At 32.2% G+C, this 19,137-nt stretch overlaps 1 protein-coding gene across 4 annotated transcripts in view; it reads left to right on the top strand.

The window, feature by feature from the left end:
- The window catches only part of PIGN (phosphatidylinositol glycan anchor biosynthesis class N), a 153,558-nt gene that overhangs the window by 99,495 nt on the left and 34,926 nt on the right, over positions 1–19,137 (top strand). For 3 of the 4 annotated variants that reach the window (XM_063077098.1, XM_063077097.1, XM_063077096.1), the window contains exons 21-26: positions 2,660–2,762; positions 8,447–8,549; positions 9,830–9,916; positions 13,869–13,924; positions 14,219–14,294; positions 16,219–16,292. In XM_063077098.1, coding sequence (XP_062933168.1) covers positions 2,660–2,762; positions 8,447–8,549; positions 9,830–9,916; positions 13,869–13,924; positions 14,219–14,294; positions 16,219–16,292 — 499 coding nt within the window. Of the gene's footprint in view, positions 1–2,659; positions 2,763–8,446; positions 8,550–9,829; positions 9,917–13,868; positions 13,925–14,218; positions 14,295–16,186; positions 16,293–19,137 lie in introns of those variants that run through there. The other variant, XM_063077099.1, reaches the window with a different exon arrangement.

The raw sequence follows: 19,137 nt of genomic DNA, 5'->3' as shown, positions 1-19,137 counted from the left end.
GTTACAGGGATCAAACCCTGGATCTTGGTGTTACTAGTACTGTGCTCTCTAATCAACTGAGTTAACTGCTGGCCAGCCTCGTTTCATTTTTAATTACAAGTTTTATTGCATTGTATCTGAGAGGGTTGTTTGTAATATTTCTACTTTATGGAATCTACTTGTATTGTCTTTGTGCCTTAGTGTATATGATCAGTTTTTTGTGAATATTTCATGTTTACTTGAGAAGAAGGTATATTCTTTATTATGAGACTATAATATTCAATATATATCCAGAATCTCTACTTGTTGGTTATGTTGTTTTCTATCCTTACTCAGTTTTTTTTTGTCCATTTATCCTCTTGTATTGAGAGTAGTGTGTTAAACTTTTCTGTTATTAGTATATTTCTATACATTTCTCTTTGCATCTCCTGTAATTTTTGTTTTATATGGGTGGTGCTATGTTGTTTGGAGCAAAAGACTCATAATGGTTACATCATAACTGTGGAATGTGGCTTTTAACTTCATAAGGTGTACTTCTTTGCCTTGCTTATTGTTTTTGGCCTGAAGTATTTGTTTGGTATTAGAACTGGACCCTTGGATTTCTTACTGTTTTCATTTGCCTGCTCCATTCTTTTATTTTTAGTCATTTTGAACCACTGTGTTTTAAGTCTGGGTCTTGCATTCAGCAGAGAGTTAGGTTTTGCTTTATGCACGAATTTGAAAATTTTTTTCTTTTAATTAAAAAAAATCAAGTTGAAACATCAAGGTCAAGGGTTCTGATCCCTCTAATGGCCACCTGCTAAAAAAACAAAAGCTCAGAGTTTAACAAAAAAAAAAAAGGCAAGTTGAGCCCATTTATTTGTACTAATATGACTCTTAGGCTTGATCTCTATTCTGTCATATTTTCTTATGTGGTAATAGAACACACGTGCTTATGATATAATACTCCCTCTGCTTCTTTCCGTATTTGGAGTATCCTGTATAATTTCATTTATTGTCCTCATTGATTTTATCATTGTTTTGAAAGGGTAAGGAGGAGGTTCAGAATCACTCTATGCTGTTGTTCTTTAAACACATAAATGTCACTCTGGGCATATATTTTAAACAACAAATTCCCTCATTGGGATTGATAGAGCTAGGTACTAGAGGATATCTACCAAAGACATGAAATAGTTGACTCATAGTTAAGTCATCAATTTCTCTAGAGATCCCTTTCAGGCACTGATACTTCATGGTCTAGCTCCAATGAGCATTTTTGCTTATATGCTGTGATCTCCAAATGGGTTATGTGTTATAAAACTGGTTCTAACCAGAATGGGATTCAGAGGAGGGACTCTTATTTATCTTTTAGCACCTTATCAATCCTTTAGATGAAACTAGAACAAGGACAGAAAATATTTACAGTTTTACAGAAGAGGTCTCATTTGAACTGACTTTAAAAAGAAGAAATATTGAAACATTATTTCTTTCAGTTAAAATATGCATCAGGTGATGATAACATTTTTGGAACTACACATCTGAAAAAAGTCAGAAGGCACTTATCTATGGGTATTAGAAATATAACTTACATATTCTTAAATCTTGCAGTGTGATTTGACTTTGAATGAAATTGTCTTTACATTTAATTTATAAGTTGTTGACTAGTAGTAATAATAGTAGCTAACAGTTACTAAGTACTGTCTCCAGGCACTGTGCTCAGGGAACATTTTGGAGATGAAATTATATGTACTTTTAAAAATTTTTTATTGTATTTATTTTGCTTTTTGGGCAGCTGACCAGTATGGGTTCCGAATCCTTGACCTTGGTGTTATCAGCATCATGCTCTCACAAGTGAGCTAACTGACTAGCCTTGAAATTACATTTAAACCTCACAACAATTTTTTAATGTTATCTTTCTTTGACAGATGGGTAAACTTCTGCTTAGATGGGTTAACAGACTTGCCCCACAGTTAAACAGTTAATAATAAGTGATTCAGCTAGGATTCCATCCCAAGCTGTCTATCTCCATACTCTGGCGGGGATTAAGAAGTTATGCACATTTCCTTTCCAAAAAATAGAAATAGAGTTTTATGTTTTATTGCACTCCCCTTCATCTGCTCTTCTTCCACTGAGGTAGTTGCTTTTCTTATCCTGTAGGGAAAGATTACTTCATTTATTAAGATTACTCTCATTTTGACTCTTAGGTATGGTGAAGTCATTCTCTCCTGTTTCCAATTTTCCAAGTGGCACATGGCAACTGTTAATGCATACTTTACAGTGGGAAAACTTGGAGGAGGAGGGGATTAGGAAAATTCAGTTTCCGGGGAGTAAATTGTCTTTGAACTAAGACATAAATGCCTAATTAAGAGAAGAGTTGCTGAATCTCGAGTAATTAGAAAATAACAAATTATTCATTTCGAGTTAGTATTATTACAGTGATCTAGGCTGAATATAAATTGAGAAAATCTGAGTTACTTAAACCAAAATATAGTTAAAACAATGAAATATAATTTTAGTTAAAAAAAATGAAGCTTCTGATTTCCTAAAGAAATGAGTAGGGTGAGTAGGGCAAATATAGCCTCACGTTAAAGGTCACACAAACAATGAAATGCCATAAATGATAATATTTTATTCAGGGTTTCTAAACTAACATTTTTTGTGTCTTTTGTACTAACAGATGACCTGCTTTGTTTTATTGCAGCCTCTTCCTTGGTTCTGCCACTACTGAGTTCTACGATTCTCTTTCAGCGGTTGTTTAGCATACTTCTTTCCTTGATGTCAACCTACCTACTTCTAAGTACAGGGTATAACTTTTTAAAAAATTTAATTTTATAGTAGCAAGTTTTAAATGATGTACTGACATTTTCTCTTATTAGTATTTAACCTCTGGAAATGAAAAATGTTTTGTATATCTTGAGGGATAAAGTGTAAATATTTTCTACTCTATAAGGATTGTATATAACTTGATTCATAATCTTCTGTTTTCTTTTTCTTGTCATTTTCATAGTATTGCCTGCTGTCTTTGTCTTTTTGTTTATTTTCTGAAGCTGCTAGAATTTTATTTAACTACGGTGTTAGAAAATTCTGGTTAATTATGGAGGAATTTTAATTCTCAGATAAAGAGTTACAGGGATCTTAGCTTTTGTGGCATTACTTTTATACATTTTAAATTATGCTTTAATTCATTCTTCTTTGAATGTAATATTTTATTTGTATTCTTACTCTTACATGTATTATAGTTCAAATATCCCTTTGATCCAACTTTCAGAATATTTTCCAAAACTTAAAGAATTTGTTTTTAAGATTAAAATTTTCTTACAAAAAAAAGAATCTAGCTTGATTTGAGGTGAATACTGAAGAATGCTCTAGAACTCAGTGAAGAGAATGGTATACTTTCCCTATTTACATTAGACAAAAGAATACTTGCTTCTGAATTTTATTTCATCCTTGCTTAAATCTTTGTGAGGGTGAGAAATGTATAAATTATAACAAACAATGAATAGAACAAATTGAATAATTATCATTCATTGTTCAAAACTGGCTCAAATATAGGATTTTGATCTAAATTAATCTAAACCTAAGGATTCACCATTGTGCTATCAACAGATTATTTGCAGTTTAGATGATTTTGTAAAGCCATGTTGGGTCCAAAGCTTGGGTTCACTCTTTAGGAGACTTAGCTGTCCTAATTCAAAATTACAGAGATGCTCTCAAAATCTTTTCATAGTAGACCCTAGCATCTTTAGTACCTAGACCCCAGGAGTTCTTATTGTCCCTAGATAGAAGATGATCCAGTAGGACATTAAACTTCCTCTCACCAAAACTCCCCACACCTCTTGTCTTTTCCCTTCTCCCTGCCTAACCACATGTGGGCCACAACTATGAAGATGAAATATATCATGGAAATTTTCACCAGTTACCAAATGAGATCTTAAGATGGGCTTGCTTTGAAATTTAGAACTTTGAACTTTCAAGTAAAACTTGAAGTCAGCATTCAGCTATTCTTATTCAAGAGTGATAAATATGAGACCTTAAAGCCCTTCATGCTTTCCCCTCTATTGGTGAAATTTCAGGATAAATAATTTTGTTATATTAGAATCTATCAAAGTAAAAATGAATTAGAATATGCACAAGTTTTTAATCTAGATAGGAAAACAGAAAAAATAGTAATTTCTATTCTAACCCACCAGTTTGGGGTGACAGGTTTTCTCAAACCCAGAAGTTGCCTTATGGAAATAAATGTTTGAGAGGGGCCAGAAATATTTGCTAACTTCTATACACCCAATAATCGGTAAGCTCTTTTATTTTTTGAACTTTCAAATTCTAAAGGAATAAACAGATTCAAACAAAAGTATAGTAGATTAAAAAATATAAACAAACCTAGAAATAGATCTGGTTTGCTGGATTAGAAATGAAGGAAGGAAGGAAAGAAGGAAGAATAGTTAAAGTTTAATTTTGAGTGAAAAAACTATTTTGTAATGTAGAGTGAGTTAATCATGTAACTTACATTGGGGATAAGTATTGTAGTGTTTAAATCATCAATTTAATATTCATGAGAGATACCAAAACATTATAATAAGCATATTTAATTTAAGAAAATTTAAAAAGTGAATAGTTCATGCCTAAAATCAGAATATTGATGCTGAGTATGATCTTATTAATGAATGCATTAAAAGATATATTATTCAACACCAGAAACTATATTTAGCTTCGCCAAAAAACTCAAAGGGGTATTTCAAAGTAGCACAGTGTAATAATTTCAATTAGTATTTTTTTTAGTGTCAAATCAGTTTTGCATAACGTAGTCCACCTGTTATGGTTCAGCATCACTATTTTGGATGATCTGAAGGGTTTTCAATGTAAATTAGTGAATATTCAGAATTACAGGATATTTAAAAGAAACGCAATTTTATTTTATTACAGAGACACAGTAATCCTAAATTCTAACAATGCATCCTTAATTTAATAAATAAGGAAGATTCATTTTAAACCAGCACTTAATTATTTTATGCAAATGGATGCTATTGTAATACTTGAAAGTAGTTTGTTCTCTTAAGTTGGTCAAACATTTCCCTCTGAAATTTTGTTGATATTATTCTTTTGCTTAGCAAATACAAAGCTAAATGCCTTGTCAGCCCTATTCAGTTTGCACAGAGATCAAACCAGCTGATCCTTATTTAGTAAGGTTTCATTATATTCTCTCTGAGCCTGTGATGACATTTTATTGGTATTTCAGTTTATTAATTCAGATATGCAGACTTTATACAAAATATTGATTGTCTTAAGAGTTAAAGTCCCATAAGATTGTCTTTATCTGATTTGTTTATCTACATTTTACAAAAGAAAGTGATCATAATGTATAGTTTTTGTAAGAAAATAAATGTATAGCATTATTTGTAGAACTATGGAATTTATGTTTTTATATATTAAGAAAATAACTTTTATATAACTGCGAATATTTTAAAGAAACCATTGTTCCCTTTTGCTCAGAAGATGCACCTTCTTGATTTATTTAGTCAACAATTGTTTTCTCTTTTATATCTTTACTGTCCTGAGCACTATGTAGGCATACAGAGAAAAAATTACTATACTAAAAGACATACAATTGAGCTATAAGTAGCTGCAAAGTGAAGACTGTATTTTACAGTGTTATACAATTACGAAATGGAACAATTAAGTTATTGTGAATTAAGTTGTGAATTGTGTGATATGAAGAATGTCTAGAGAGAGAGTTGGAGTAGAGGAGCTGATTTGGTGCCATCAAGCATTCATGTGGAGGTTGAACTGCATTTTAAACAATGGCCAGGATATAGGCATTCTAAATCTTTGTTTTTCAACTTTTTTTTAATCATTGTAAAAATAGTATCACCACATTTTAGAAAGTAAGGGTGAGAGAGAAAATCATTTATTAACTCTACTTCTCCTCTCGATGTTCTGGTCTATTTTTTTCTAGTCTTAGCTCTGTATGTATCTTTTTTAACATAGGGTTAATCATAGTACATGTACTATTTTGTATTTTTTTTTCTACTTACCATTTTTTCAGAAGCATTTTCCCAGGTGGCTTGTAAGCTTCCTAGTCACCATTTTAATAGATATTTAATATTTTATGATGTGGATGCACCTTGATTCCACCATTCTTCTATTTTTGATCATTTTATCTATATCTGCTTTTTATTTACAGATAATATATTGAGTTATGTTTTTATGCATAAGCTTTTTGCATAGTTTAGATTATTTCCTCTGTCTGCTTCTCAATAGATTAGTATAGGTGGATCATTGGGTATGAACTTTTTTTTTAAAAACTTTTGTCTTAAGAACAGTGCCAATTTATAATATCTTTGACAAACTATGAGAGGTGCTATTTCTCGTATCCTTAACAGTATTTGAAATTTATTTTTAAAGAAGAATATCAAATGTTATTTTAATAGGCCAAAAATGGTAGTGCTTTGTAGTTTTCTGTACTTGTTTTACTAATGATATTTCTCATGTATGTAGTATCTGTTCATATCTTTGAGCATTCTAAATCTTATATACCAAGTGATTAATGTATGCTTTCTCAAACCTAAATGCTTCTTTCTGCCCAGTCTGCAGTGTTTTAGTTTTATGATCTGTGGTAGAGTTTAAAGCATTTTGTTTCTTTTGCTTTCTTTTTTTTTTTTATTATTTTTATTTTTATTTTTATTTATTTTATTTTTTTTATTTTTTTTTATTTTTTTTTATTTTTTTTTATTTATTTTTTATTTTTATTTATTTATTTTTTTTTTAATTTTATTTTGTCGATATACATTGTAGCTGATTAATGCTCCCCATCACCAAAACCTCCCTCCCTTCTCCCTCCCCCCCTCCCCCCCAACCATGTCCTTTCTGTTTGTTTGTTGTATCAACTTCAAATAATTGTGGTTGTTATATCTTCTTCCCCCCCCCCCCCCCCGGTTTGTGTGTGTATGTGTGTATGTGTGTGTGAATTTATATATTAATTTTTAGCTCCCTCCAATAAGTGAGAACATGTGGTATTTCTCTTTCTGTGCCTGACTTGTTTCACTTAATATAATTCTCTCGAGGTCCATCCATGTTGTTGCAAATGGCAGTATTTCATTCGTTTTTATAGCTGAGTAGTATTCCATTGTGTAGATGTACCACATTTTCCGTATCCACTCATATCTAAGAAACAGTGCCATACAGTGTGGGGTTCAGCTGTTGAAAAAGGGAAGTAGGTTTTGTTTTGTTTTGTTTTGTAACTTCTCATTAGGTCAGTAACTCATGCAACAAATACTTCTTGTGAAGTGGGCATGCAGTGATGACAAGACAGACACAGACTCAAAGATTTTATGAACTAATAGGAGGTGCATACAAGTAAACATGTGATTAAGATAGCATGTTAAGTTCTATAATAGAGTGTTTAGGGATTACAAAGTGGAACACTTAAACTAACCTAGGGTAGAAATGGTTTAGAAAAGTCACTGTATTCTCTCATGAACATTTCTCTTTTGTTCTTGTGTCCATATTACATTCCAGCCTAACCACATGTAGGTTGTTTTCTCTTTTTCCTTCTGTAAACAATATCACAACAAACATCATTTTTTTTTTCTTTTTGACCGGTTCATCACGGTTTGGTCTGCACCACACTCAGCCAGTGAGCGCACCGGCCATCTCCTATATAGGATCTGAACCCGCGGCTTTGGCGCTACCAGCGCCGCACTCTCCCGAGTGAGCCACGGGGCCGGCCCTCACAACAAACATCTTTAATAATGAGAATTGTAGTACATATATCTGCTTATTTTCTCAGGATAAAGTCCTAGAAATGGTACTATTGGATTATAATATATGAAAACATATGAATATTTTTGAGATTCTTGATATGTAACATTAAATGGTCTTCCAGAAAGTGTATATTCCTATATAGAAAGTATGAGAGTTCCTTTTTCATGCACTCTTGTCAACATTTTAATTTAATATTGGTAAACATAAGTAAACACACAGTTGTTTTAATTCCCACAGCAATTATCGATAAAGTCAAACATATTTTCATGTGTTTATCGGTCCTTTTATTTTCTTTTGAGTTTTGTGTTTCTGTATTGCATGCATTTTTTAGAAAATTTTGGATGTTGATCTTGTTCTTCTACATATATTAATAATTTTACCTCAGGAATTCTCTTTTTACCTTTGTCTTAATATTTTTCTGTTTTATATATATATCCATTATATGAATGAATTTTAAATATCTCTACTATTTTATACATGTAATTATCTGAAGACTTAATAAATTCAGAAAAGGTGGCACTAGAGTCAAAATTTAAGTTACTTTCCTTTCCTACTTTGTTCTTCTGGAAAGTCTAGAAAATTTAATTTGGGATATTAAAACTTAGAAGTATTATCAAAATTATTTTAATTTTAAAAAAGACTTCTCAGTATAAATTTGCATTTTTATTTAATTTTTTTGTCCTTTTCATTTCTACCCTTCGCCTCACTCACACTCTCCACCCCTTAGGTACGAAGCTCTCTTTCCATTAGTATTGTCATGTTTGATGTTTGTCTGGATACACATGGAACAAGAAACCCTACAACAGTCTGGTGTTTCCTGTAAAATAAAGGTAGCTTGTCAAAATCATTGTTGCATTTATTTGAGGCTATTAAACTATTCTCTATTCTATGAGCAAGTTGCAGTGTTATTTCATCAAAAATTTTAATGTTTAAAGAACTTTAGTAAATTTTATTTAGCATTAATGTTTAAAGAACTTTAGTAAATTTTATTTAGCATTAGTAATCAAGTTAACTGTTAATTTATAAGGAAATTTTTTACTTATCACAGGAAAGCACAATTTTATTGTTTTATGGGCAATATATGGGTTGGGCTTTTCTTAGTGATTACTTGAGAATCACTGATACAAAAGACATCAATATAAGTGAAGGAAGAGATCAGAAAAGAATGTTCTTTACTATTTTCTCATCCAGTTTTTCTTTCTGTCAATTTATTTTAGTCAGAAGAATTTTGATGTCACAAATCAATTTATGAATTTGATCATAAGATGACATTTAAGTTCCCACTGTTGTTTTTCTCTTTCTAGTTAACCTAATCTGAAATGCTTATTCTGTTACCTTAGTGATTGGGGCCTCAGTCCAAATCTTAGGCAGTTTATGCAACACAGTATGCTTTGAATTGGCTAAAAGCCAACCAAATTCTAAGGGCACATTTATCATGCTGAACTAGAAAGTTAAATTGATGTCTCTTGTCTTTTGCAGAACTGAAGGTAATTTTGAGAAATTGGTGATAGAATATTTACAACTTTACTGAGGTCAGATAAAATGAGTATTGCAGAAAAACACCTTCATAATTATCTGTCCTTAGCTGTTTCCAGTTGAGTTTATAGAGAGTAATTGATAATTCAGAATAGTTAATTTCAACAAAGGAGAAACTTTATTGAATCATATCAAATAATTACTGTTTTTTAACTTTCAGCCCTGGAATATTAAAGCAAACATGAAAAGCATTTTTGATCAGATTTATGTAAATGGTCAGGGACTGTCCTTAATATTAAATATTTCAGCAGGCAAGTTGAAGGTTATTGTGTCACTTTTTAAATTCTATTTTTTAACTGAAGGCAAGTTTAAGATAAGAAAAAGTCCAATTCTCACTCTTATTACACTTGCACCAACACTACTGCTCTGTTCAGTATGTTATTAACAACATATTTTACATTTCGGCAGATTTTATTAAGATATAATTAAGCTATAGGGAAAGATTTATTGTTGATTTTTTTTTTTGTCAGCAGAGGGTATGTTTCTAGCCTTTGTACTTAGCTGTTGTAAGTTTGCCTTTGAGTGTAGAAGTCAACTGTTATTGTGCATTAATATGTTTTTTATTATCTCACAGCTTACCAGTATCCAGTTCTCCTATAATACTGATATAACTCAGTTTCGACAGCTCTGTCTGGATGACATCCGTAGGGCCTTTTTTCTTGTATCCTTTGTTGGGACTTTTGTTTTAAGAGCTACAACCTCCTATGGAGTTTTAATGGAGTAAGAAGACACAGAAGGCGTTTCTGCCCATTACTTGATGATGGTATTCTCTTAGAGGCCATTTAACACCTTTCTTATTATAGTTCATATTAAAAAAATTTTTTAACTGTAAAAAGTATAAAGAATGATATAACAAATGTGTGTGTATTCCTCCCATTCAAACTATCAACAATATTTTGTCACATATTCATATGTTTTTTAAAAATTAAAACATTACAGCTAAAGTCTCCTTTCAGCTCCCAACTTCAATCTAATTTCCTTCACTCACTCAAGAAGAAACAGTGGTTATGAGTTTGTATCCTTTTATGTATGTTGTATACTAAACTCATGTGATACACATCTGTCTCAAGGGTTTTTGGATCACATCAGAAGCAATGTCATGAAAGTTATTAGTATTAGAAGTTTGAAAGATAGTATAGCATAATAAGGTCTCACTTTGGGAAGGCTGACTGACCAACTTCAGGAGATTCATAGGGAAGTATTTCCTTTTTTTATTTCTTATTTTTTCAGCTTTATTGAAGTATAATTGATCAGTAAAAATTGAATATATTTAAGGTTTGCAACTTGATATTTTGATATACATATACATTGTAAAATTATGACCACAATCAAGCTAATTTAACATATCCATTGCCTCACATAGTTACCATTTTCTTTTTTCTTTCTTTTTTTTGTGGTAAGAGTACTTAACATCAACTCTCTTGGCAAATTTCAACTATACGATACTTATTACGAATAATAGTTAGCATGCTGTATGTTAGCTCTTCAGACTTTATTCATCTTGCGTAACTGAAACTTTGTACCCTTTGATCAACATCTCATTTCTCCCTTTCCCAGCCCCTGGCAATGATCATTCTACTCTCTGTTTCTAAGTTTGACTATTTTAGATTACACATATAAGTTAGATCATACAGTATTTGTCTTTCTGTGCCTGGCTTATTTCACTTAGCATAACGTCTTCCAGGTTTATTCATGTTGTTATGAATGGCAAGATTTCATTCTTCTTAAAGGCTGAATAGTATTCCATTGTATATATAGGCATTTTTTTACCCATATAGCTGTTGATGGACATTCATGTTGTTTTTGTGTTTTAACTATTGTGAATAATGCTGCAATGAACAAGGGAGTACAGATATCTCTTCAAGATACTAATTTCATTTTCTTTGTACATACATCTAGATATAGGGTTGCTGGATCATGTGGCAGTTTTATTTTTAATTTTTTGAGGAATCTTTATACTGTTTTCCATAATGGTTGCACCAATTTATATTCCTACCAACAGTGTACAGGGGTTTCCTTTTCTCTACATCCTTGCCAACACTTGTTATCTTTCATCTTTGTAGTAATAGCTGTTCTAACAGGTCTGAGGTGATATCTCATTGTGGTTTCGATTGTCACTTCCCTGATGATTAGTGATGTTGAGCATTTTTTCATATAACTGTTGGCCATTTGTATGTCTTTTGAGAAATGTTTATTCAGGTCCCTTGCCCATTTTTTAGTCAGGTTATTTGTTTTTTAGCTGTTGAGCTGAAGGAATTCCTTATAGTTTTTGGATATTAACCTCTTATCAGATATATGGTTTCTAAATATTGCAGGTATTTCCTTTGAACTTACTGTAGTGCAGTGTCTGGACCTCCCAGGTTCAGAAAATAAACATTCTCATTCTCTCCTCTCTACCTCTTGCTTTCACTTTCAATTTTGCTTTCTCTCTCTTCACAGGTTTCTTACACTTAGCCAATACTAATAAAAACACTTTTCCCCTTGAACCCTGCATTGTCTTTTCCACTTGCTACTAAAGTTCTTGAAAGAAAAATCTATAGTTGCTGCTGTTATTTCTCCCCATTTGTGTACTATAAACGCAAGCCTAGAACAGTGCCTGGCCCATAGTAGTGCTCTATCAATATCTGTCGAATGTCTCTGCTGAAGTTGTATTCTCAGTGGGCTGCAAGGGCTTCCTGATTGCACAGTGTAATCTAGTCGGTTTACTTGACCATGCTGTAACATTCAACTCTGTTGATTTTCTTTCTTTTCCCTGACTTCCAGGACACAATCCAAGTTCTCTTCTTAGCTTTTTGTATAATCTCTATCCTTCGTCTCTAAAACCTCTTCCTTTGCCTGATCCTGAACCATATGTATTTTCTTCAAGCTCTGTCATTAACCTTCTCCTCTTACTTTGCCTGGTTAATGACTTCCTCTGCTATAGCTTTGACAGACATCTCTGTGCAAACCTTGATATCTGCTTCTCTAGCCTTGACCACTCTCCTGACCTCAAGAACCACGTGTCACACATTCTGCTGGGACTAATAACTGCTACTCCTCTCCAAAGTCACCCTTTCTGCTAGGCCTCATCTCCTTTAATGGCATCATCATACTCTAAACCACCTAGGTCTCCAAATTTGTTGTCATATTTAACTGCTCCTTGTCTACTTATAAAGGCTCATTCTCCATTTCCACTCCTGCTGCACCAGTTCAGACTTCTTATTTCTAAAATGGGCTACTGAAATAGCTCCCTAAATGGATTTCCTGCCTCCAGCTATTTGTCTCTCTAATCCAAGAATCATATAGTCACTGGTATTTCTTGATTATGCTATTCACCTAAAATGTTTGCTACTCTTCATTGTCTCCACATTAATGCAGAAGGCTTATTATTAATATACCACCAATCTATATTTCTTGGCTTCATCTATCACTGTATCTTTCAATAAACCCTAAGCTCTCTTTATACCTATTTAATGTTTCTTGGCTATATCATTTATTTTCCCCCTGTTTCTTTACCTTAAAATGTCTCATTTACAGGCCGGCCTGTGGCTCACTCGGTAGAGTGTGGTGCTGATAACACCAAGGCCACAGGTTCGGATCCTGTGTAGGGATGGCCGGTTCGCTCACTGGCTGAGTGTGGTGCTGACAACACCAAGACAAGGGTTAAGATCCCCTTACCGGTCATCTTTTAAAACAAAAACAAAAACAAAAATGTCTCATTTACTCTACATATTATGATAACCTTCATCTCTATATGAATACTTTAAGACTTTTATTTATATTTATATTCTTAGTGCCTAGCTCTGTCTCTGATATATACTAGACAGATGTTGGTTGGTTAGCTGGTTGAAAGAGTGGATCTATATACATTTAAGCTCAACTTACCAACTCAAATGCCACTTTTTCACTGAAAGTTGTCATGATTCATACTTCCTCTTCAGTGTTTCTATATCACTTTTGTGTGTGCGTCTATAATAAAAAGAATAGTTAAATTTTTCAAGCCCATTCAGTTTGCCAAGCACCATTTTAAGTACTTACTAGCAGTAAATTCTTGGACACCAGCAGCATTAATACCTACTTTTTATTACTGTACTAATATAAATATAAGTTTAAGAAATGTTAAAATACGTTCAGCATTTTCTCATATCTCGTTCTCTGAGTTATTTTAAAACATGAGGTCTTATTTCTTTCTGAGATTTTCAAAGAGCCTAGCATGTATTTCACATGTAGTGGTCATACAGCAAGCATATGTGAGCTGAAAGTATCTTTCAGCTGAATATCTACCATATGCACTAGGTCCCCATTCTTCTTTTGAAAAAATCATTTGCAGCCAGCTTCAGATATGGTCCACCTTGCTCATGTTAGGGAAGAGGAAAATAACCTCCGCAAGGTTACTTGTGACCACGTGAAGATGACCCCCAAGGCCTCATTGTTCTCACTGTGTCGCTGCTTCAATCTGGTTCTTTCAAAATGCATTCACGAGGAGATACAGTGGAACATTTATTTTAAACAACATGATCGATGTACAAGTAAAAGTAAATTACTGTCATGGTAGAATTAATGTATCTTTTCTAAACGAAAAAGAAATTTGTATGAATTCTGACTTGTTTTAGCATTTCCTTAACTCTATTTAGGTTTTTTTCTTAGTGACAGCATTTTTTGGAACTGGAAATGTAGCTTCTATTAACAGGTAATTTTAAATAAAAATAACATATATATAACCAAAAAATAATGTAAATTGGACCGCTATAACTTTTGTTCTGTACCTTGCTTTTTATATTGAGTTAGAGATTGGTATGTATTGGCACATTCAAATCTACCTTGTTTGTTTTTAGTGACTTCATAATATTCCTTGATATAATATATGCTTATGTTTTAGTAAGCAGATTTCACAGAATTAGTTTAAAAATGCTTTTTAGCAAAACATTCTTTAAAGTTGCAGTGTGTATTCTAAATTACTTTTCTTTATGTTATGGTTCCCTAGCTTTGATCTTGCCTCTGTCTATTGCTTTCTGACTGTATTTAGTCCTTTTATGATGGCAGCCCTGATGATGTGGAAGGTTAGTTTTCTTATTTTCTTATTTTTATTAAGCTATTGATTGATTAAGATTATGAACTCATTGTAACATTAAGATTACATGACAGTGTGTGACATTAAGATTATAAAGTCATTATGACAGAGTTAAATAGTAATAAAAAGATGATACCTTTTCAGGCTTGGTATTGATACCATGGCTGAACCTGGAGATGGGACCCTCTAGCCCTTACTTAAAAATATGATTACTCTTTTTGCTTTACTCTTAAGCCCATTTGATTTCAAAAGAGTAAGGATTCCGTGTTAGTCCCAGAAAGTCCTATCAGATATGATTAAAATCTATGTGGAAACTGTGATCCAAACTTCAGTGCTGCTAAAAACTCTAAGGTTCCCTGAACCTATGTTCCCCACCCATGAGACTGCCAACATCTTTTCTAATAATCCATGTAGCTAAAATTGATCCATTCTTTCAACAAATATGTCATTGAGTGCTACATTTGATAATGTGCCAGGCACCAGCTGGGTGCTGACAATACAAAGATAATGACATATTCTCAGCTTTCCAGGGGTTCAGACTTTCCAGTGGAATGGAATATAATTCATGTTCTTCCCCTTCTTCTCTAGGGTCATTATGTTTGTCTTATTCCCTCTACCAAATACCCTCTACGACAGTGCCTGGCACATCTTGTTGTAGTTAGTCTATATTTATTTAAATAAAGTAACCTGTCTGAAATCTGATTACCTTCTGTTCAGATCACATAAGTAATAATTGTTAAAGGTATGTGTTCTCTTAACAGGATTAATATCTGCATTAATACAATTGTAAGTTTAAGAAATGTTAAAAAGATGTTCAACATTTTCTCATATCCCATTCTCTGTTGAATTATTTTAAAACGTTATTGTTTCCTTAATTTTCATTTATATTTTTAAAAATGGTGGTGGTTCTTTTTTCAGTCAAAGACCATGAGCCTTTAGTTAAAAAAAAAATCTCAAATTAGAATGCTAAATCTTTAATCTCCAGCTTAATTCAGTAAGCTTTAATGACATTTGATGACTCTTGTTGACTAATGTGTCCAGAAGTGATGGTTCTCCTGAACTTTATTTTGTTCATATGTCCTTCACTTGAAATAAGAATCTTATGGGCTGGCCAGTTAGCTCAGTTGGTTAGAGTGTGGTGCTTATAACACCAAGGACCGAGGTTTGATCCCTGAAAAGAAAAGAATCTTATACAGTCTTGAGCATCATTTCCTTTCAGTATCTTCCCGACTTTTTTTAAACATCAAGTATATATATTTTTTAAGTTGGTCATTGAAAAGTAATACCTCAAAATATCAAGTGTTGACTCTGGATTATGAATTTTCAACCAAGTATAAAGTTAATTATACCTTTCTCTATATTTAAAAAAATGTTATTAATAAAATTTATTATTAATAAATAATAAATTAATATTTTAAAAATACCAAAAAGCAATAATAAAGCAGCCAAATCAGGTTTTTAATATTATAGTTTCACATAACCAGATGGGTTCAGGGATCTGTGGATCAAATTATTAGGCTACATATTTATTTGATTGGAGCATTCTTTGCCTTTCACACCCTCTTAAAGTCTTTTGAACATAGTCATTAATTATTAGAATAAGTTAAATAGAATAAAATTTATAATGGGCTTTTATTTGGATTATGTTCTGATGTTTGTTATTTTTTATACTGCATATTTTATTAATGTAGACTTTTAAATCAGTTTCATTACTGTCCTATGTGTCATTGGTATCAGGCTTTTATTTCAGTGTCTGTTCTTGACTAGTATATATAATAGTTCTTTGAAAAATTGAAAGTATTTCTATAAGCAGAAATAGTATTTGTTTCAAAAAGTATTTCAAGTGCTTCAGTTACCCATGGCATCATTTGTTTGCTTCAGTAACCTGGGGCATCATTTGTTCTTTTAAACAGATCTTAATCCCCTTCGTTCTTGTAATATGTACTTTTGAAGTGGTGCAATTGACTACCCAGTTATCGTCTAAAAGGTAAGATGAATTAGTTTAAGCATTCTATTTGCCCATCTTTTAAAAATGAGAGTAAATATTTGAAGATATTTCATGTGATTGCTATTAAAACACTGTAACATAGATTGTTTGTTACAAAAATGAGAAAATTTTCACCCTTTTAGAGTTCAGTTGTTAGCAGAAGATATTAGTTGATTAGGGCCTCTAGCAGACAAACATGTTTTCTCAGCATTAAAATGTTTTTAGAATGTTATTCAAACTAGTGAAAAGCCTTTCTAGAAAAGAGTAAAAAGTGAATGTTAAATTATTGTAGTTAATTGTTTGTTTGTTATAGATATAACTGTGCTTACAAAAAAACAAGGGCTATCATTCTAGCTTTTCTTTTGGCTTATTTCTTAAATATGTATTAGACAAATTTATTAATTGCATTTTACATGGCTTGAAGTGAACTTTTCTAAATGTCAATAATTTACACAGCTTCACAGTTTTGATTTCTACACATTTGACAAATAGAGAAGGAAGTATTCTTTCTGAGTTTTAAGGAATTCCTGGAGCAGTCAATCTTAAGCAGTCAAGACTATGAAAGAGAAGCTGTCAACTCATGTTTTTTTAACCAATAAAATTTCCTTATGAGCACAAGGACTCTCTGAAAAACATTTAGTATAAATATAAAGCTTCTTAGAAGTTATTCTTAAATTTTTATTTGTTATTCTTGAATCAAGCTGGTATATTCAATGCTGAAAGAAATAACTAATATTAGCATAAATTTTCATGTTGTTCTTGATGAGTTTAAGTTAGAACTTGGTTTAGCGTATTATTATGTATATGCCATAATTTAAAAAGTTTTTCTTCTATTGCTTAGTAATAGTAGGAATCCTGTTTCTAGTTTTATTTTGTATATTTATGATGGATATTTACACGAATTTAATATTAAAAGCATTTATGCCTTGTCAATATCACATAAAAATAGTTATTTAGATGCAATAAAAAAACTGGTGAATAACTTGCATTTTCCTGCATCTTTGTTAGTGGATAAACTTTCTAGAAGCAATTTTAATTAAGGTTTAAATAAGAATAGCTGGGAAAATGTAGAATCATCAAAGTGTGTGTATGTGTGTGTGTATAGTAATTCTATCTTGAGACTAGTGCAATGGAAAACTAAACACAAAGGTAGAGAACAATGGTAAAGGTGGCAAAACTGGGGAAAAAAACTATAAAAGTCTTTTCTTTTGACCTTTAAACCCTCACAAGTCACTGATTTCTCCCTGGATGTCACACTGACTCTTCAAATTTATTTCCTTTCTTCCTCTTAAAAGCTAGCTTCTCATCCTGTTTCATTTATTTAATCCAGTACATAAAACAAACCCCATCCATCCCCCATTACCATATCCACATGCTAAATATTACTGATATCATCTCTCCTTTCTGTCCATATTTTAATATTCTCTTTATGTTGCTAAACATTTTCTTACAACTCTTAAAAACCTGGGGTTAAGATGGAAGTGGAGTTTATGCTAGTGATTGTTTATTAGATCTGTAATATCAAGGATGATGAGTTCAGTATAACAGACCAGTATGATTCTAACTGCTTTTCTTCGAGCTCATTTCTTAAAATATGAGAGTACTTCAAAAAGTTCATGGAGAAGTAAAATTAAAAGATAACAGGAATCTTTCCATGAACTTTTTGAAGTACCCTTGTATGTACTGAACAATGGTGAAGTAGAAAAGCTGTGTTAGCATTATTTTATTTTGCATGACTTAGAATTTTTAGTTTATTGAAGTTATTTTTATTGAGGTTATTTTTACTTAATTTCACAAAGAAATTTTAGTTCACTTATCTCCTTTTTGGTCTATTTTAAAGTGTATGAATTGTAGCTCCTGCCAGTGTATTTTTTTCTTTTATGGTTATTATCTCTACCAGGTCTAATTCATCTAGATCAGATATTACAGATTTGGTTTTTGTCAAGAAGATTCCCTTCTTCCATCATTATTTTGTCAGTTATAGATTTTATTCCTTGTGGGTTTTTTCTTTTTACAGTGTTGTTTCTAGCAAGTCTAATATTTCCTGGGTCAACATTTTTACTGTTTTATGAAACAAAAGGAAGAAGTTCTTAAGTCAGACCTCTTATTAATAACCTTTCTTATTTTTATGTAAAATAAATTTTGCAATGTGTAATATTAGCCATTTTCAATTTTATTTTATGCTAATTACTTCCGCTATCCTTTTGGCAAATATGTTTTGAGTTTCTGTCACATGCCAGGCACTATCCTAGTCACTGGTGATACATTGGTGAATAGAGCTTACCATCCATCAGGGAGACAAATAATAACTGAGTAAAAACCAGTAGCAGGTATTTGTTTCTTGAGTCAAATTGTCTTTATGAGGCAAATTAGTAGGATCTACATCCTAGAGATAAAATGATAGCATAAAACTAACCTGCTTTCAATAGAATTATTATATCCAGAGCAGGGGGAGTGATTATCTCATCCTACTTTGTATTAGATCCCCATGAATATTGAATAATATATTTATGCCTTCTCATTTTATCAATATATGAATAAACAAGGGACACATTCAGAGGAACATGACGAAGATGCCAAAGGCTCCCAAGAGTCAGTAGAGCTACGGGGAGACAATGTGCATAACGGTTAGGAGCACAGGCTCTGGGCCCTGACTTGCTTTGTTAGAAGTATGCCCTCTCACTTACTAGCTGTGTGATATTGGGCAACTTTCTTCTGTGTTCCTCAGTTTCCACAGAATGGTTAAAAAATATGAGGATTTGCCCTGGAAAAACTTTTCCTTCTTGTTAATTAAGACTTAGATCAGGGATCATATTCTCTGATAAGTTTTTCTTACCCAAGTGTC

Source organism: Cynocephalus volans, chromosome 13 (assembly GCF_027409185.1).
Source record: "Cynocephalus volans isolate mCynVol1 chromosome 13, mCynVol1.pri, whole genome shotgun sequence".
Lineage (NCBI taxonomy): Eukaryota > Metazoa > Chordata > Mammalia > Dermoptera > Cynocephalidae > Cynocephalus > Cynocephalus volans.
This window is presented reverse-complemented; position numbering and strand designations above follow the sequence as displayed.